The sequence below is a fragment of the Ochotona curzoniae genome, unplaced genomic scaffold, assembly GCF_017591425.1.
Source record: "Ochotona curzoniae isolate NIBS_2020 unplaced genomic scaffold, NIBS_Ocur_1.0 scaffold_2453, whole genome shotgun sequence".
Lineage (NCBI taxonomy): Eukaryota > Metazoa > Chordata > Mammalia > Lagomorpha > Ochotonidae > Ochotona > Ochotona curzoniae.
Genome location: NW_024467094.1, coordinates 27,244,078 through 27,264,459, shown reverse-complemented (window position 1 = coordinate 27,264,459; position 20,382 = coordinate 27,244,078). Strand labels below are relative to the sequence as shown.

Genomic DNA, 20,382 nt, shown 5'->3' with positions numbered 1-20,382 from the left:
GGGCGTGGAGTTTCAGTCCCTCCCACTGGAAAATGGCTCCCGGCGCACCGCGTGGACAAAGCGAGCCATTACCCTTGTTGTCACTTCGAAACAGCGTCTAAACTGTAACACGTGGGTTCCCATCGCTGTGGAAAAGCCCGGAAACCGTGGACAGCTGAGGAGGAGCTAGGCCCGCAGCGGCGACTCGGACAGGGGCGGAGCTTCGGCAGGGCCTGGCAGGCCCCGCCCACGTCAGCTTCGGCCGGCCACGCCCCCGGCTGGGCCTAACCTTCCGGGCCTGGGCGTGGCCCCGCGGCGCACTGCACGCCGGGAAGGCGGCCGTCGGGCGGCCATTTTGTCTCCTCGGCTGTTCGGAGGAGGAAGCTGGTACGGCCTGAAAGCGGGCCGCGCAGGTCGGCGGCCGCGTCGCCGGCTTTTCGGTGGGCGGGTGCGAGGGCTGGTGGCAGCAGCCGCCCGTACAAAGCACCATGATTTCGGCTGCGCAATTGTTGGATGAGTTAATGGGCCGGGACCGAAACCTCGCCCCGGACGAGAAGCGCAGCAACGTGCGGTGGGACCACGAGAACGTAAGTCCCGCGGGCCTTGGGCCTGTGCCCGGGCGCCGGGGGGAGGGCAGCGGCGCGAGCCGGCGCCGGAGAGCGCTCGGGGTCCCGGGGCCAGGGACCGTTGGGTTCTGTTGTGGTCGTGCCGCGAGAGCCCGGCAGCGGCTGGGGGCGGGATTGGAGAGTACCGGGATGAGGGCGGGAAAGGAAACCCGGGAGCGGCCAGAGTCCTCACCTGGCCCAGCCTTCCGTTATCTGGGCACAGCGTATAGTGTAGCCTGAAATTTCGGGCCGAGGTTAGTGACCGTGACGGTGTCTATCTGCAGTGGTTTGTTTTCCGCGCCTGGGGGGTGGGGTGGGATATAGAAATTTCAAAGAGAAACTTGATAGTTTTTAATTGAGAGCGTGTTCTGTTAAGTCGCTCCTTTAGATGGTTGCCAAGGCGTTGTCTTTCACCGAAATTTGAATTCATCCTCGTAAGTGTGGCGAAGGGTGAATGGTAACAGCCTCAGTCTGGCAGGTGGGACTTGAAGCTCGCCCAGGGTTTTGGTTTTTTTTGGGGGGGTGCAGAATAGTGACGAAACTAAACCCATTCTTTGCAATCCTGTTCACTTTCCACGTGTCTGAAACAGGTTGTCGGCAAATGCTGTCATTTGCAAAATGACTGTTTTGGTCTCGTTTTGGTATTCGGAGTAACTTTTAGTTGTGGATTTGGTTTTTTTCCTGCGGTTGTAATCAAACAGGGTAATTGAAAAGCAGTTGCTTATCAGAAAAATAAAGAGCTAGTTCAACAGGTAATGCTTTGTCAGGTAAATTAGTTCTGCAGTGGAGGAAATGTGGTTGTTGAGTGCTTACAGTATTTGTTGTTTTACTGGTGGTACAGGATTCGAAGTCTATAAAGTGTTATAGAATTATTTGCAAAGGATGCTTGTGAAACTTGCACGTTTTCACTGTTTCAGAAATGTGAATCTTAGAGTTTTTTTTTTTAAGGAAAAAGTTCACTTTGTGGGTGTTTGGGCAGTAGGAGACTGTAACTTTGTTGCTTAACTAGACCCTTTCTCCCTTAGTCGACTGCTCGTTGTCAAGGAGAAGTAACTTTTTCCAGTTTTATCTATCAGCTTTGTAAGCTTTCAATCTAAGCTTGCCTTGGCTTAAACAAAAAACAGTATTGTCATTCACTCCCTGTGCACACGGGACTTGCACGCATTTTGAATTGAAGAGAAAAATGTCAATGTACTCTTCACCTGGTACAGTCCTGGAGTTGAACAGAAAACAATTGCTTTTGCTGTGGTCACTCTGAGTAACAATTTAGATTTTATGTGGTTGGTGCCATAATTTCCTTTCAGTTTTACTGATTTTCACTGATTTGTATTTTTGGTGTTTGTTACCGTAATATGCCATATTTTTAATGACAGATTGCACTTCATTGTAGATTTAGGGACTTGTAAGTGCCATGTCTTCATGTTGACCAACAAGTCGATCACGGCTTATAAATAACTGTAATTGCTGTAGAGTTATAGTAACAGTGGTGTGTGAGGGGAGGGCTCCAGATTACTTCCAGGTCATTTGCATACTCTTGTGCTGTAGCCTGTTAGTGCTAATCCTGGGGTGAGGAGGGGAACTCAGCATCTGCCTTGGAGTGAGCATTCACGCCTGTCATTGTAGTCTGACACTTCAAAAATATTTTTTCATTCCTGTTCGGAATTTTCACTTTGCCAGCCCAGCTTGTGCTAGGTGGAAGCACTATTGCACCTGGGTGGGGTTCTTTTTTTGTTTTTAAACATTCAGGGAGGTCTGAATGTTAAGGAAGCAATATTATATTAGAACTCTGGCTGTGGCATCTGTAGATGTTTAAGAAAGTGGAGACTTTACCTTAGTGTTAAAAATAGTCCCTAGAAACCTGTGGTTGCTTGACACATGTGACATTTGTTTTGAAGGTAGATTTTCGTAGCTTAGTACCCCTCTTCTGTGACTCATTGCGAAGATCTGTGGGAAGGCATGCACACCTAAATCGGCATTAATTTGCTATTAGCATCTAATACTGTTGTTATAACTGACATCACTCCCCCCCAAGAAAAATCGTTGTGCTATCAAACTGGCGTGTGGAGAGAATGCATTTTAAGTGTAGGATGCTGTTGTGAGGCAAAACATGGGCCATTTGTAATGAGCTCTATGGACTCCTTGGTTATTGTTTTTCAGACACTTGCAGCTTTATAGGTTGCTGGCTCTGAATCTGGTAGATTGCAACTGAAGTCCAGTCAGTTGTAGTATTGGTCCAAGGATTCATTGATGTATCCTCCCTCGCTTCATATTTTACATTTGTTTAAGATTATTGTTAGTTTTTCAGTGATCCTTGTCTACTTTGCTTGGTTATTCCTAAATAGCCTCAGGAATGAGGAAAGTGTGTGCTTTTACCTTCACTTGGATGTCAGTGCTTGCCGGAGGAAGCACCAGGGGTCATGTTAGAAGATTCTGGGAGATGATAGTCTGGTTTGGACCTTTTTGTTTTGTTTTGTTTTTGATGTAATACAACAGGAATTTTATAGTTGAATTTGAGGCTTTTACATTTAGATTTCAACCCAAAAGTGGATTTGTTTGTTTATCTGTTAACTATGATTCTAGGGCCCGGCGCGGTGGCGCAAGTGGTTAAAGGTCCTCGCCTTTCACGCCCGGGATCCCATATGGGCGCCGGTTCTAATCCCGGCAGCCCTGCTTCCCTTCCAGCTCCCTGCCTGTGGCCTGGGAAAGCAGTCGAGGACGGCCCAAAGCTTTGGGACCCTGCACCCGCATGGGAGACCCGGAAGAGGCTCCTGGCTTCGGATCGGCATAGTATCGGCCCGTTGCGCTCACTTGGGGAGTGAAACATCGGACGGAAGATCTTCCTCTCTGTCTCTCGTCTCTCCTCTCTGTATATCCGCCTTTCCAATGAAAAAATAATAAAAATAAATCTTTAAAAAAAAAATAAAAAAAAAAAACTATGATTCTAATAATTTCTGAAAATGAGTTTTCTTAATTCCATTTATCAAGTTCAAGTATACCTTCTGTTCAGTGAAGGTGTAATAATTTGTGGAGAGAATTGAACCAATTGCTCTTTTCTAAAATCTCTAGAGTGTTGGCAGGTATTGTTACTGATAGTACCACAAAGTTTTTAGACAAGAAAAAGTAGGTAGGAACCAAAATTTAGGTGTATTGGATTAAACCATTGCTTGTGGAGCAGTGGCTGAGTTTGCACCTGTTCTGCTTCCTTCTAGTGTCCCTGACCTGATAGGGCAGCAGATGATGGCCCAGATGCTTAGGCCCCTTATCAGTGTGAGTTGCTGGCTTTGGGTTTTGGGCTTTGGCCTGGCTCAACCCTGTTGTTGCTGTTTGGGAGTGAACCAGTGGGTGAAAGTACTCCCATCCCCCCCTAAATAAAATAATCTTTAAAGATTTATACATTTGGGGCCTGGCGCGGTGGTCTAGTGGCTAAAGTCCTCGCCTTAAATGTGCCGGGATCCCATATGGGCGCCGGTTCTAATCCCAGCAGTCCCACTTTCCATTCAGCTTCGTGCTTGTGTCCTAGGAAAGCAGTCAAGGATGGCCCACAGCCTTGGGACCCTGCACCCGTGTGGGAGACCCAGAAGAGGCTCCTGGCTTCGGATCAGCATAGCATCAGCTGTTGCGGTCACTTGGGGAGTGAATCATCGGACAGAAGATCTTCCTCTCTGTCTCTCCTCCTCTCTGTATATCTGACTTTCCAATAAATAAATAAATCTTAAAAAAAAAAAGATTTATGTATTTGAAAGTTGGAGCAGGAGATACACAGAAAGACTTCCATCTGCAGCTGGTTGGCATATAGCCAGGGAGGGACCAGACCCAAGCCAGGAACTAGGACTTTCTTCCTGGTCTCCTATATGGGTGCAGAGGCCCAAGGACCTGGGCTTTGTTTCGCTGCTTTTGCAGGTGCACTAGGAGAGGACTGAATCTGAAGTGGAGCAGCTGGGGCACAAACCAGTGTCCATATGAGATGCTACAGGTTTGACTTCCCTCACTGTATTACTTTTAAAATATTTTTGTAATTTAAACTTCAAAGACATCATTGTGTATCAAAGTCTTTTTTTAAAATTTATTTATTATTTTGTTTATTGGAAAGGCGGATATACAGAGAGGAGACAGAGAGGAAGATCTTCCGTCCGATGATTCACTCCCCAAGTGAGCGCAACGGCCGATGCCATGCCGATCCGAAGCCAGGAGCCTCTTCCGGGTCTCCCACGTGGGTGCAGGGTCCCAAAGCCTTGGGCTGTCCTCGACTGCTTTCCCAGGCCACAGGCAGGGAGCTGGAAGGGAAGCGGGGCTGCCGGGATTAGAACCGGCGCCCATATGGGATCCCGTGCATGCAAGGCGAGGACCTTAACCACTTGCGCCACTGCGCCGGGCCCTAAAATAAAGTCTTAAAAAAAAAAGCATGGTAAGGGGCATACAGTTGGCCTAGTGATTGGAGTACCAGTTGGGACACTCACTGGTGATCGCAGGTCCAGCCTCATTCTACAGTTTGTGCCTTTGGCCTGGCCCAGCCTTTGCTTTTAGAGAGTTCTTTGTCTCTTTACTCTTTCTGCCTTTTGAACAAATAAAACATTAAACAATTATTTAAAAACTTAGACAAAATATCATCATCCTGAAAATACTAAGGTGTTTCTTGTGTGTTTGTATTGTTGATTTAGAGAAGGTATGTGTATGGTGTTAGACTAATTTTTTCTCACAACGGAATAAGGCAACTTACATTTATAACTGCTTTTTTTCTTTTTTAAGGTTTATTTTTGTTTGAAGGAATTACAGAGAGACATTTTCTGTCTGTTGGTTCACTCCCCAAATGATCATGACAGTTGGAGTTGGACCACTCTGAAACCAGGAGCCTACAGCTTCTTTGGGGTCTCCCATGTCGGTACAAGGGCCCAAGATTTGAGCCATCCTCCTCTGATTTTCCCAGGCCACAAATAGGGAGCTAGAAGAAAGTGGGGCAGCTGGGACATGAACCTCACCCATATAGGATACTCGTGCTGCATGCAGAGGATCAGCTTGCTCTGCCACCACGCCTGTCCTGTAACTGCTTTTTTTTTTAAATCCTGAAATGTTTCATTTTCTCATTTTTTTTTTCTAAAATTTATCTTTTATTGGAAAGTCAGATATACAGAGAGAAGAAGAGGAGGAGAGGAAGATCATCTGTCTGCTGATTTGCAGCTGCAGTGGCCGGAGCTGAGCTGATCCAGAGGCAGGAGCCTCTTCTGAGTCTCCCATGCAGGTGCAGGCTCCCAAAGTCTTGGGCCATCCTCGACTGCCTTCCCACGCCACAGGCAGTGAGCTGGATGGGAAATAGGGCCATTGGGATCTGAACTGGTGCCCATATGGGATCCCAGCTTGTGCGAGGCAAGAACCCCAGCCTCTAGGCCACCTCACTGGGCCCACATTTTCTCATTTTTTTTAAAATAAAGATTTACTTACATGGAAGGTAGCGAGAGAGAGAGAGTCTGCTGTTTGCTGGCTCAACAGCCCAGCATGAGCCAGGAGGCAGGAGTTCCATCCTGGTTTCCTGTAGGGGTGACAAGGACCCAGGTACTACTCTCCCCCCAGACACATTAGGAAGAAACTGTCTTGGAAGCAGAATAACTGGAACTCATACTGGTGCTCTGATACGAGATGCCACTGTTGAAAGTTGTAGCTTACCCTACTGTGCTGCCCCACTTGCCCCTATGTTTCTTATTTCTTCAGTTTTTGTGTTCCTTTTTTCAATGGGAGAGCTAACAGTAATAATACATTGAGCAGTTCAGTGGGCCATCAGTGTGATGACAAGAAATGTGAAGTAGTAAGCACTTTCTTAACGATATATGTGTCACACACAATGGATTAAAGTATGTGGAGATCCCACACAAGAGGGCTAAGCCAGGCTGCGATGGATGTTTAGGGAAGGACTCTCAGACAAGCTGGCCCCTTTGAGCTGCCAGACTTCAAGGATTGGTGGAGGGCTTGGTGCGATAGAGTAGCGACTAAGGTCCTCACCTTGAACGCACCGGGATCCCATGTGGGCGCCGATTCTACTCCCGGCAGCCCTGCTTCCCATCCAGCTCCCTGTCTGTGGCCTGGGAAGGACGGCCCAAAGCTTTGGGACCCTGCACCCACGTGAGAGACCCAGAAGAAGTTCCTGGCTTCTGGGCTCGGATTGGTTCGGCTCCAGCCATTGCTGCTGCTTGGGGAGTGAACCATAGGATGGAAGACCTTCCTCTCTGTCTCTCCTCCTCTCTGTATATCTGCCTTTCCAATAAAAATAAATAAATCTTTCAAAAAATTTTTGTAGAAGTAGCCGGAGGAAGGGCAGATGGAGGAAAGACAAATGTTACTAGGCTATAGGAAATCAGTCTGGGAAATTGTAGTGTTACAGCTGGAACCCTCTTTTATTTTTATTGGACAAATGAGTGTGTATAGGCAGGAACTTGCTTTTGAATGGTTTTTATAAGCCTTGTTAAAAGTTTGGACCAACTTACATTGGGAAACAATAGAGAGTTTCTAGCAGAGAAATTTACAGTCTGACTGCTGTGCGTGGAATTTTACCAAACATTTTAATAAACCATAAATAGAAATTTTGAATCACAGCTGCAAAATATGTAGTGCATTTATTTTGTTTTGGCATGGAAATAAATAACTGGAAAGTGTGATTATGGTGTAGCTGAAATATGAAAACCATGTTATAAAGAACTAACTTTAAAAATATTTGCATTAAAGTTTTCTCTAGGGATTTATTCATTAACTTATTTTTTAAGATTTATTTATTTTTATTGGAAAGGCAGATTTGCGCAGAGGAAGATCATTCATCCACTGGTTCACTCCCTAAGTGGCAGCAGTGACTGGAGCTGATCCAGAGAGTCTTCTGGAAGTTTCTCCTGGGTTTTCTATGCAGGTGCAGGTTCCAAAGCTTTGGAATATCCTGCACTGCTTTCCCAGACCATGAGTAGGGATCTGGGTGGGAAGTGGAGCAGCTGATCCACAAACCAGCATCCGTATGGGATCCCAGCAGATGCAAGGAGAGGATTTAGGGAGGCTATTGCGTCAAGCATATGGCCCATCTTTCACCATCTTCGTAGGCCCATCAACAGGAAGACAGTTGCTGGGTATGGGAGTTTCTATTGCTATCAGAAGTAAATATATTTGGGTGCTGAAATTGTGAAGTGATGACTTAAGCTGCTGCTTGTGACACCAGCATCTTATATGCGTGCAAATTTGTATCCCTGCTTATGCACTTTAGAAAATAGCGGGAGGGGCCCAGCACAATGGCCCAGCAGCTAAGGTCCTCTCCTTGAGCCTCTTCCAGGTCTCCCACGTGGGTGCAGGGTCCCAAGGCTTTGGGCCGTCCTCCACTGCTTTCCCAGGCCACAGGCAGGGAGCTGGATGGGAAGCGGGGTGGGGGGTGGGGGGGTGGATTAGAACCGGCACCCATATAGGATCCATAGGATCCATATGGGATCCTGGGCGTGCAAGGCGAGGACCTTAGCCACTGCGCCATTGCGCCGGGCCTAAAAAGTAAATATATTTTTAAGCATTAACTTTAGAAAACCTTGGTATGCTCTTTAAAAAGAGATATATATATGTGTGTGTGTGTAATATATATATATTATGGAAAGGCAGATTTACAAAGAGGAGAGACAGGTCTTCCATCTGCTGGTTCACTCCCCAAGTGATTGTAATGGCCTGAGCTGAGCTGATCCAAAGGCAGAAACCAGGAGCTTCTTCTGCATCTCCCACATGGGTGTAGGGTCTGAAGTTTTTGGGTCCTCCTCTACTGCTTTTCCAGGCCATTGACAGGGAGCTGGATGGAAAGTGGAATAGCTGAAATATTAACTGGTGCCCATATGGGATCCTTTTGCATGCAAGGCAAGGATTTAGTTACTAGCTGTCGTGTCCCTGCCCCCTCCCCCCCTTATTTTGTTTGTTTGAGAAGCTTCTGTCTTCAGCTTCACTCCCTAAATGGCTGCAACCAGAAGCCTGGACTGCTGGGTTTTTCTTGTGGGTGCAAAGGCCCAAGGACTTAGGCCATCCTTTGCTGCTTTCCCAAGAACATTATCGAGGAACTGGATCACAAGTGGAGCAGCTGAAACTGGAACTAGGATGCTGGTGTTGCAGGGAGACCAGGCCACTCTTGTTATTAATGCTGTGAAACCAGAATTCTGTAGTAGATACTTGGTGACGATTCCTAGCTCACCTGTTGAACTTGTTGAGCTGTCTCTGAAGTGATTGTGTGGTGGTGGTTGGCTGGTGGGTAACCTGGGATGAGTGCTGGTCGAAGACTCCATGCCCTAACTTCTAGGGAAGGGATGGAGGTTAAGTTGATCACCAGTGACTAGTCATTAGGCATGCAAACATAAAGAAGCTTCCATTAAAAACCTGAAAGGAGTGCTTTCTGCTGGGTGTTGTGATGTAGAGAGGGGTAAACCATTGCTTGAGATGTGTCTGTTCCATATCAGAGTGCTGGTTCAAGTCCGAGCCACTCTACTTCTGATTGCACTTCCTGCTAATGTGCCTGGGAAGGCAGTGGTTGCCGAGTTTTGGATCCCTGCCACCTACATGGAAGACATGACTGGCTTTCTGGCTTCTGCCTGGCTTGGCCCGGATATTGTAGGCATTTGGTGAGTTAAGCAGTAGATGGAAGCTCGTTGTCTCTGCTTTTTAAATAGGTTAAGGGAGGAGAAAAAAAGACTGCTTGAAGCACCTGTATGTCACAAAACCTTGGATTCAGGCCTTGTGCAGCTTCAGATGCCAGTTTCAAGTTGATGTGCACCATAAGGACATCAGAAGATGGCTCATGTACCTGGGTTCTGGGAGGTCCAGATTTATTTTTGGCTCTACCCTGTTAAAAATAATAAAATTTTATTTTCAAGATTTATTTATTTTTATCATAAAGTTAGATATACAGAGAGGAAGAAAGGCAGAGAGGAAGATCTTCCGTCCAATGATTCACTCCCCAAGTGACTGCAGTGGCTGGTGCTGCACTGATCTGAATCCAGGAGCCAGGAACCTCCTCCAGGTCTCCCACGCAAGTGGGCTTTGGGCCGTCCGTGGCTGCTTTCCCAGGCCATAAGCAGGGAGCTGGATGGGAAGTGGAGCTGCCGGGATTAGAACCGGCGCCCATATGGGATCCCAGTGCGTTCAAGGCGAGGACTAAGCCACTAGGCCATTGTGCTGGGCTCACTTTTTTTTTTTAATATAGAAATTTCCCTTTATTCAGAGAAGCTTTTCCTCATGGTTGTTGATATTAGCTAGCTAGGTGGTGACTACCAGAAATACATAATAGTACTGCTAATTGTGTCAGACTTACACATCTTTTGTTGTCCTGAAAGAGTTAGGCAGTGTAAAAGTCACTAATTTACCTGATTAGTATAATTCAATAAATAAAATTGTTTTTATACTTAATTTGTTTGGAAGATGCTTATTTCAAATGAAACATTAACTACTTGGTGTCTTTGAGTATTAAAAAAATTAAGTGCCTGTTTTTTTTCTGTCTAGGTTTGTAAATATTACCTCTGTGGCTTTTGTCCTGCAGAATTGTTCACAAACACTCGTTCTGATCTTGGTAGGTGAATTTTCCTTGTAACTGATCATTTTTCTAATTTTTTTAAAGAAAATTATTCTTTATAGTTCTGAAAAGATCTGTTAATGATTGCTAAGTGATTTCTTACTGACTTGTATTCTTGAATGTTAACTGTCAGTCTGGTTAAATGTGGTAGCTTAATTAAACATACCTGTCTGTTTCTGCTCCCTGTCAAAACCCCATTAAAATAAAATTAAAAAATTAAAACAATGTGAATGGAAGAGGCAAGAATGTTAGAGGAGTCAGCAAATGTTTGGAAGATGAGAAGTAAATGGAGGGGTAGCAGCAGCTCAACAGAGTGGAGAACCTGCATCCTAATGCCTGCAGCAGGGCGTGCTAAACAGAAGCCACCATTTGATCAGCAGAACCTTGGACAGGTTCAGGATTGAAAGCACCTGGTACTACCAAAGACAGAATTGAGTCATGGGGCAGAATACCAGTGTCAGCATTGACACTGTTGGCCTTATGAAGCAGCTTTTGGGAGGCTGTCCTGTATGAGGATGTTAAACAAAGTCCCTGGCCTCTGCTAAATAAATGCCAGTAGTACCTTCTAGTGATACCCAAAAATGTCTTCAATCTTCGTTTATTGTGCCAGGGAAACAAAATTGCCACTGGTAGATATGTAGTTTATGTGGGCCTGTGCATCTTGCCTCGTGCCTTCCCTGCCCTTTGCCCAAGAAGGACAGAGGGGTATTTTTTGAAGATATCAACTCTGAGGCAGTCTAATTCATTGGAACCATGACATTCAACAAATAGATGGTATGGTGCGGAACTAGTAGCATTCTCGATATGTAAGAGCATCATTAAGTCATCATACACAATGCTTGCCTTAGAGCATTACGAACATGTTAAGGCTGCAAGAATATAGATCTGGAGATTCCAGACACAGCACAGGATAGTAGTGAGTGTGAGACTGCAAAGAGATTAAATGAATCTATTCTTAATAGTGGGATTTTCGTCTCCCTATTCCTAGAAGGATACAGCCAGATGTTTTTTCCCAGGTAGAAGAGGATTCTTCTCTAGAGAAAGTGAACAGTTCCAGAGAAGTGATCTCTACAGGTACTGATCTTTCGGGGTATCTCCTTAAAGAACGATTGTCTAATTTTCCTGTGCTAAAGCTCATTAGTTGACAAACACTACTTATGCATACAAGATTAGATGTTGAAAATGTCTGTTAAAGATCACTGCCTGCCAAGGACCTCAGCACAACATTGAAGAAAACCTTCAATATGAGAGAAATAACGGGTGGAGGGTGAGGGATGGAGAACTTAAAGGAATTAGATGTGAGAAGCAGAATTTTTTTTCTTCAAATCTTAACTGAATTTAATATCTTCAGAGAAATAAGCAAAAGATTAAGGAAACTTATGGAGTGTTGAGCAGTAAGACATAAAAGATTAGAAATGACAAGAAATACAGATCGGTTTAATACCTGAGTAGTAGTTTCTTAAAGCAGGAGAGGAAACAAATTCACAAAGAAATAACTTTTTAAAAAACCTTGCTGAACTGGATGACATCAGTCTCTAGATTGAGTCCTTCCATAGTTGAAGAAGGTCTGTACTGAGGTGCACCTTTGAACTTGCTGAAGACCAAGAGAAAGACTGGGTTGTGAATCAGAATGGTCTGTCAGTAACAATCTGGAAAGCCAAGAGATGTTGGGGAAAAACCTCTGGTTCTGGGTGAAAGTACATAGCCAATACAGCTGCTACCTGCAATGCCAGTATCCCACATGCGTGCCAGTTCATGTCTCAGTTGTTCACTTCTGATCCAGCTCCCTGCTGATGGCTTGGGAAAAGGCAGTACAAGATGGCCCAAGTGGTTGGACTCCTGCCACCCATATAGAAGACCCAGATTAAGCTCTTGCCTTCATCTGGTCCAGCACTGGCCATTGCGACCATTTGGCAAATGAATCAGTAGCTCGAAAATTTCTGTTCTCCTTTTTCTGACTTTCAAGTAAATACATCTTTTTAAGTGTATTTTTTGCTATTAGCTGAACATCAGAATATAAAGGTGGAAAAAGACATTTTCTGTTTCCTGCGGACCTCTTCTCAGTAAACTTCCCCAAAATATTTGCAGAAACCAAGAATTTGGGCAGAATGAGAGCTAGTGAACTGCATGCTACACAGAGCAGAAAAGGAATTCCTTCAAATGATGACTTTATAATGAGCTTAGAAAACGAGATAATCAGAGCTAAGCATTCCAGATTGAAGTGTGACAGGACAAAATGAGACTATCTGCTGCATTTTGAAGCTTAAGGGACACTTATAGATAACCTTATCACTGAGCTAAAGTGTTTGAGAAGATTTTGCAAATAAGATGTAGAAAATTAAGCTATTGAAATTTGAAAGTGTCATAATGCATCTTCTGTTTAGGTTGACAGTAAATAATGTTTGCATAGTCAAAATACACCTAAAATTCTGCTGAACAGTATAAACCAAGAAAAGGAAAAGTAAGCATAAAGTTTAGAAATTTGGAGATAAATTTCATAAACAGCTGAAAGGCTTGATATTGGCTGCTTTTTGGAGGTGAGGTGTGGGCTAGAATTTAGTCTTTGATTTTATTGTGCAAGTACTTGAGAATACTAAAATGCCTGTGGTGGCTTTAACCAGAGCTTCACCCCAGCAGAGTTGTTTGATAGCAATGAGTAGTATCTTTGTTCTTCTCCTTCCTGGTGTCCTCTGTTTCCTTCCTTCCATTTCGATTATTGAACTTGAAGACTGAGGCAGCCAATTTCCATATGCTATTTGTGCCTGAAGCTTAATGATTCAGTAGGGTCAGTCAATTTAAGTGTCTACAAACTACTTGGTGATAAAAAGGAATCATTTTTCTTTTTTTAAAGGAGTGTTTTTTTTTTTTTTAATCAAAAGGTTGTTAATATTTTAAATGATTTTTTACATTCATATATATATATATATGTACACACCATATTTTTTTCCAGGTCCATGTGAAAAAATTCATGATGAAAATTTACGAAAACAGTAAGTTGTTTTGTCATTTGTTCTTCTGATCATGATTTGTTTTAAGGAAGGCATGGACCAAAGACTTAACTGGAATTAATGCAATCAGTGTGTGATGCAAGTCCAAGGAATAAAGCTATGTAACTTTTATGATGATGCTGTTAGCCACTCCATGATTGCATAATGTATGTCAAGGTGTTTCTTTTTGGGGGGCCGGGATGCATGCTTTGTTGGTTTTAGTAGTCCTAATTTTATGGGACTGATCGAGGGTCACAGATCCAGTCTAGTGGCAGAGGTGGCTGTCCTGCCCTCTTGTAAAGCTTGTACTCTTTACCAAACAATGATCTAACCGCCTTCCCTTGACTAGGGTGGACTGGCAGCAGCTCGTTTCATATGCATCTAATGTGTTCCTCAGCCTAAAAATAACGGTTCTGGAGACTAGTTGATAGAATATGTATTATAATGGATAAATTCTTTGGAAACTGTATTTGTTTATTTTCATTTTATCAGGTATGAAAAGAGTTCTCGTTTTATGAAAGTTGGCTATGAGAGAGATTTTTTGCGATACTTACAGAGCTTACTTGCAGAAGTAGAACGTCGGATTAGAAGAGGCCATGCTCGTTTGGCCTTATCTCAAAACCAGCAGTCGTCTGGGGTAAGTGAGAGAATGAATTCAGCCCATGAACGATCCTTTATTCTCTGGAGGCTCAGAAACCTCCCTAATGTTTGAAACTTGTAGTACCAAAAGACAATCTCTATTCCAATGTTTATTAGGATTTAATCATGAGACTTTGTTTTAGTAACTAGAAATATGTAATTGACTAGTAGAATTTGAAGATAATTCATTTACTTACTATGATTGGGATTAAGTAACTAAATAGAAATAATGGTATGTGAGAAGTTAGCTGTTTAGCTTCTTCTTTCTTTTTTCTTTTTAAACTTATTGATAACGTACCTTGTTATTTTTAACAGGCAGCTGGTCCAACAGGCAAAAATGAAGAAAAAATTCAGGTTCTAACAGATAAAATTGATGTACTCCTGCAGCAGGTGAGAATTGTGCACGTTGATATCAGAAAATACTTGGGCTAATGAAGGCATAGGCAAAGCAAAAGCAAAAAAGCTGAAAAGATGCTCAATATTATTAGTTCATAATACTAACCCCCCTCAAAGTAAAAAAGGAAAAAAAAAACCTCAGTGGGAATAGCAAATGTTTATTCACAGATAAATTAATCGTATTGTATTGTATTTGTAAGATAAAATGTTACTCAGTGGTTAAAACTATTTAAATATATAAAGTATGAATGAATCTTAGACTTAGTGAAAGAAGCTAGACCAAAAATGAAATACTGTTACCTTTATTTATTTGTATTTGAGAGGCAGACTTTACAGAGAGAAGATCTTCATCTGCTGATTCACTCCCTGAATGGCTGCAGTGGCTGGAGCTGAGCTGATCTGAAACTGGGAACCAGGACCTTTTTGCTGGTCTCCCATATAGGTGTAGGGTCGCAAGGCTTTGGGCTGTCTTGCTCTGCCTTCCCAGGCAGTAAGGAGAGAGCTGGATTGGAAATGGAGCAGCTGGGTCACAAACCAGCATCCTTGCAAGCTAATCTATAATGACAAAAAGCAGATGTGTAGTTGCTTAGGATTTTGCGTGAAAATGAAGTTGGAGTATATACTTGAAAAGAGGCAGGAGAGAAACCTCTTTGAATGACTAAAATGTTCATTATCTAGATCGTGGTGAAAGTGAGTGCATCCATAAAGACTTAAGGAGAGAGAGAGAGAGATCTTACATCTGCTAGTTTACTTCCTAGATGATTATACAGCCAAAGCCAGGAGCTTCAGCTCTGTCTCCTATATAAATAACAGGGGTCCAAACACTTGGACCATCTTCTGTTGTCTCAGCCATTAACAGGGAGCTGGGTCAGAAGTGAAATAGCTAGGATAATGACATCTCTTTGGGATCCCAGCATGACAGACTGCTTTACCCATTACACTATGTCACCAGCCTATTTGTGGACATCTAGAAAGGAGTCTTGACTTTTTCCCCCTGCCTTTCCTAGATTGAAGAGTTAGGATCTGAAGGAAAGGTAGAAGAAGCCCAGGGAATGATGAAGTTGGTTGAACAGTTAAAAGAAGAGAGAGAATTGCTAAGATCCACAACCTCGGTGAGTGACAACCTTGTAAATGACTCTGCTTCTTTGCCATGCACCTATTCATGTTTGAGAGCTTTTGAAAACAGACTTTCTAGGTCTCAAAGGCTACATAGTTGGTATTTTAGATTTTCAGTTCATGGGGTTCTGGTGACTTCTAAACCCTTGCCTTTGTGCCATGGAAATAATGTTAGACAATATTTAACAAAATGTGGTCTGGGTGCTTATTTACTAGCTTTGCTTTAATCATGTTTTTCAGACTTGAGTTTTATTTTCAGTTAGTAAAAATTTATTTTCATTGAATGGCAGAGGTTGAGATGGTGACATCTTCCATCTACTGGATCATTCTTGAGTCCTACAATAGCCAGTGCTGAGCCAGGCCAAAGCCTTGAGCCTAGAACTCCACCCTCTTATATATGGGTGGGAGGGACTGAGGTGTGTGGGACATCAACTGCGTCCAGGGAGTGATAGCAGCAGCTTGATTGGAAGCAGAGTTGTCAGGATTTGAGCCCAGTGCTCTGCTAGAGAAAGCAGGTGTCCTACACTGTGGCTTAACTGCTGTGCCACAGTGCTTCTCCCATTCTTTGTTATATTTACCTGGGTTAAAAATTGACACACTATAGAAATATCTTGCACCTTCTTTTTAATTTGAGAATGCAATATACATGTTTTAGATTTATTAATGGAGAAATGCAATTGGTCATTGATTTCCCAGTATTGAGAGTTTGTTGAGGTTTTATTCAGCAAGTTTAGTTACTAAAAAATTTTTTTTAAATATAGATAACCATACTTTGTTGAATCTAAATAAGAAATAAATTTGGACTAAAATAGGTAGCTTTCTGGAAAGAAGCTCAGTTTTAAAGGAGATGTGGGTATTCAGTAGTTTAAAGTTGAGCAGCGCATCTCAGCGTTGGTGATGACAAGTTGGTTTTTCTTGCTGTGCTTTACTCTCCAAAAGCTTTAAGGCATGGAAAATGGTGATCACACATGCTAAAAAACTATTATGAAAGGTAAGTAGTTTTTCTCAGGTACACTTAATAAACTAATCTGTTGTTTCAGACCATTGAAAGTTTTGCTGCCCAAGAAAAACAAATGGAAGTTTGTGAAGTGTGTGGAGCTTTTTTGATAGTAGGAGATGCACAGTCCCGAGTAGATGACCACTTGATGGGAAAACAGCACATGGGCTATGCCAAAATAAAAGCTACTGTAGAAGAATTAAAAGTAAGTTTGTAAATATGTTTTAATAAAACTAGTCACAGGGAGAGACAAACCTCTTGATGTGTATGATTGTTTGAGGTTGTGATATTCCCCATGATATTCTCCTATCTATCAAGCTACCTATCAAATGCTTTCTTTAAAATATTAGAAATTTAGGGGAAGACCATACTTGAGGATGTGATCAAGTAATGATATTTTATGTTAATAGTTTGGTGTTGGAATTTCTGTATTCTTCTTAAGCAGTTTGGCGAAGATCTGACCCCTATAAGGCCCACAAAGATCATTTGGCCTTGTCCTGCCAAGACAGCTACAGGCAGGGCTTGAAGTTTGATTAATCTACACCAGTTTAATTTTTTTAAGTTAATAATTTTGTGTGACCTGCAAATGGTATGTTGAAATATCCAAATAGCCTTTCAGAGGAAATAAGTTCACCATACCTGCGTTAAAGGCGTCATATTTCTAAGTTGGCTTACAAATTGTTTGATTGTGATTGTGCTATAACAGTGTCTTTAAGGTTATAGTTTAAAATTCCAACTTGATTATTTAGGAAAAGTTAAGAAAAAGAACCGAAGAACCTGATCGTGATGAACGCCTTAAAAAGGAGAAGCAAGAAAGAGAAGAGAGAGAGAAGGAGCGGGAGAGAGAAAGGGAAGAGAGAGAGAGGAAAAGACGAAGAGAAGAAGAAGAAAGAGAGAAGGAAAGGGCTCGTGACAGAGAAAGAAGAAAGAGAAGTCGCTCACGAAGTAGGCACTCCAGCCGGACTTCTGACCGGAGATGTAGCAGGTCCCGGGACCACAAAAGGTCACGGAGTAGAGAAAGGCGGCGAAGCAGGTACTTAACAGCACAGATGAGAGCCTGCTGCTCACAAACACAAAATAAATGGTAGCGATTACTGATGTTACCATGGAAACCTATCACAGAAACTCCTCTATATATAATGGGGTCGTGTCCTGATGGCTCATCTTATCTTTGTGTATTGAAAATATTGTACGTTGAGGGCCTGATGACCGCACTTGGCCTCGCCAAGTCCTCGCCTTGACACACGTTGGGATCCCATATGGGCACCAGTTCTATTTTTTTTTTTAATTGATTACACTGCATTATGTGACACAGTTTTACAGGCACTGGGATTCCCCCCTCCCCTTCCCAAAACCCGCTTCCCCCCATGGTGGATTCTTCCATCTTGTTGCATTACCATAGGTCAAATTCAGTTGAGATTCTTTCCTTGCAAGCATCTACAAAGCATAAAGTCCAGCATCTTATTGTCCAGATAAGTTCAACAGTTTCATGGGGAGACCGTCTCTGGTCTGAGAGTAGAGCCGACAGAGTATCATCCCAATCAATTAAAAGCCCCGACATTACATCAGTAACAATTTATAACGTAATGGAATTAGTTGACATGGTATTGTGTAACCAGCATGTTCAAAGAGAGAGAGAGAAAAAAAAAAGAGTGCAAGTTCTGAACCACATCCTATGACTTCTACATTGACATTACAATTATTAGTTTATATACAGCTGGGTCCTATACACCTTAAAACGGCTATAGATTACTATTCAGCTGTTTCATGTCTATTTTAATTTTAGTATTTATTCAGCAGTTTATAGCGTTGAAGCATGATTTTGCAGAACCTGGCTGATTTTCGGGTAGTCTAACTCTATAACTCTGACAAGACATATGTCAACAGTTTAGGTGAACAGTTTTAGGAGGGGTGTACAGAGAAATCTTCAATACCCTAGTGAGGAGTAACTAATCTTTGTGTCCCACCCAGTGAGTTATAAGTGCATCCCCACTGCCCATTTCCTGTTTCTAAGCTTTCCTTGCTGTTCTCCATCTACTCTAGGGTTTTGTTTGTTTTGTTTGTTTTTTTGTTAGTTCGTTTTGAGGGGTTTCTGGAGCAATCCTGATGGTCATTACAAGAGAGGGTGGGGACCCAAAGTCGGCACCAGGTGGGCACCAGTTCTATTCCCAGCCGCCCCGTGTCCCTTCTGGCTCCGTGCTTGTAGCCTGGGAAGGTAGTTGAGGACAACCCAAAGCCTTGGGACCCTGCACCCACGTTTGAGACCTGGAAGAATCTCCTGGCTTCTGGCTCCTGGCTCCTGGCTTTGGATCTGCTTAGCACTGGCTGTTGCAGCCATTTGGAGAGTAACCTGTTGGACAGAAGATCTTCCTCTCTTCATATCTGACTTTCCAATAAAAATAAATAAAAAATGCATTGGATACTCATGACCTGTTGGACTGCATAGGACTAGGAGTATTGGTTTACTTTGATCAGGGTCAGGGTCGTATAACATTTATCAAGAGAAGATCAAGTGTTTATTTTGGTTTGTTTATTTGTTTTTGGAAGGCAAATTTTACAGAGAGGAAAGGAGAAATAGAGGATCTTCCATCTGCTGGTTCACTGCTCAAGTGGCTGCAACGGCCAGAGCTGAGCTGAGCTGAGCTGAGCTGAGCTTAAGCCAGGAGCCTCTTCCTGGTGTTCTGTGTGGGTGCAGGGTCCCAAGGCTTTGGGCCATCTTCTGCTACTTCCCAGGCCACAAGCAGGGAGCTGGATTGGAAGTAGAACAACCAGGACATGAACTGACGGCCATATAAGATTCTGGCACTTGCAAGACTAGGATTTAGCCACTGAGCCATCATGCTGGCCCCATCTAAGTGCCATTTGAATATAGAAATAGTTTTGAATTTTTCAGTTCTTAAAATTTCTAATGTTAATGTCTCAGTAGTTCTCTTCGTGTACTGTTTAAGGGTTTTTTGTTTAATGTTGGTAACTGTTCAATGTATACTTCAAAGATACTTGTAATGCCTGAACTTTTCTTCCTTTTTGGTCCAATTTTTAAGAAGTAGAGATCGACGAAGAAGCAGAAGTCATGACAGATCAGAAAGAAAACATAGATCTCGCAGCCGGGATCGAAGAAGGTCGAAGAGCCGAGATCGAAAGTCCTATAAGCACAGGAGCAAAAGTCGGGACAGAGACCAAGATGCCAAGTCCAAGGATAAAGGTGAGTTTATAGAGACTTCTGAGAAACTGCTTGACCCTGACCTCGCCATTCACTGTTCTCTAGGCACGGCTGAATTTGCTTTCCATCTGTATACTCCACCTAGAATGAGCACCTGTCCTTCAGGAGGAGGCTCCTCTTTCCTGCCTTGATTGGGCGGGGGGGAGGGGGGAGTCACTCTAGGATTTTCTTGGAAAATGTGTCTTGTTTTGTTTTTTTAAAGATTTATTTATTGGCAAGTCAGATATACAGAGAGGAGAGACAGAGAGGAAAATCTTCCGTCTGATGATTCACTCCCCAAGTGACCGCAATGGCCAATGCTATGCTGATCCGAAGCCAGGATCCAGGAACTTCATCCGGGTCTCCCGCACGGGTGCAGGGTCCCAAGGCTTTGGGCCGTCCTTGACTGCTTTCCCAGGCCACAGGCATGGAGTTGGATGGGAAGTGGAGCTGCTGGGATTAGAACCGGCGCCCATATGGGATTCTGGCATGTTCAAGGCAAGGACTTAGCTGCTAGACCATGCCGCCGGCCCGGAAAATGTTTAAAACCACATTCTTCTGTTTGTAACCAAGGAGTTTTTCATCTAGATTCTTCCAGGCATTGTATTCTTTTTAGGATTATTTGGTTGTGGAATTTTAAAAAATCTTAAATAGTTATTGGCGCCTCCTTTTTTCCTCTGTTCTTGACACTGGCCAAAGGGCTGCAACAGTTGGACTGGACCAGAAGGCAGGAGCCAGGAGCTTCTTTGTGGTCTCCCACATGGCTACAGGGACCACACACTTGATAAATCTCGGGCTACTTTCCACTGGATTGGAAATGGAGCATTCTGACTGGGCTGCTGCTACAGAAGTTTAACTTCCTTTACCACTGTATTTGCCCCAAGAATTTTTTTTTTTAAGATTTATTT

The 20,382-nt window shown here is 43.2% G+C and overlaps 1 protein-coding gene across 5 annotated transcripts in view; it reads left to right on the top strand.

The window, feature by feature from the left end:
• The first annotated feature begins 305 nt into the window (after positions 1-305).
• Positions 306-20,382, top strand: part of LUC7L3 (LUC7 like 3 pre-mRNA splicing factor) — a 24,551-nt gene continuing 4,474 nt past the window's right edge. For 3 of the 5 annotated variants that reach the window (XM_041001735.1, XM_041001734.1, XM_041001737.1), the window contains exons 1-9: positions 306-566; positions 10,071-10,137; positions 13,091-13,130; positions 13,620-13,764; positions 14,082-14,156; positions 15,170-15,274; positions 16,319-16,480; positions 17,025-17,308; positions 19,317-19,477. In XM_041001735.1, the coding sequence (XP_040857669.1) occupies positions 468-566; positions 10,071-10,137; positions 13,091-13,130; positions 13,620-13,764; positions 14,082-14,156; positions 15,170-15,274; positions 16,319-16,480; positions 17,025-17,308; positions 19,317-19,477 (1,138 nt within the window). In that variant the 5' untranslated portion in view covers positions 306-467. Of the gene's footprint in view, positions 567-10,070; positions 10,138-10,160; positions 11,215-13,090; positions 13,131-13,619; positions 13,765-14,081; positions 14,157-15,169; positions 15,275-16,318; positions 16,481-17,024; positions 17,309-19,316; positions 19,478-20,382 lie in introns of those variants that run through there. The other 2 variants (XM_041001736.1, XM_041001738.1) reach the window with 2 other exon arrangements.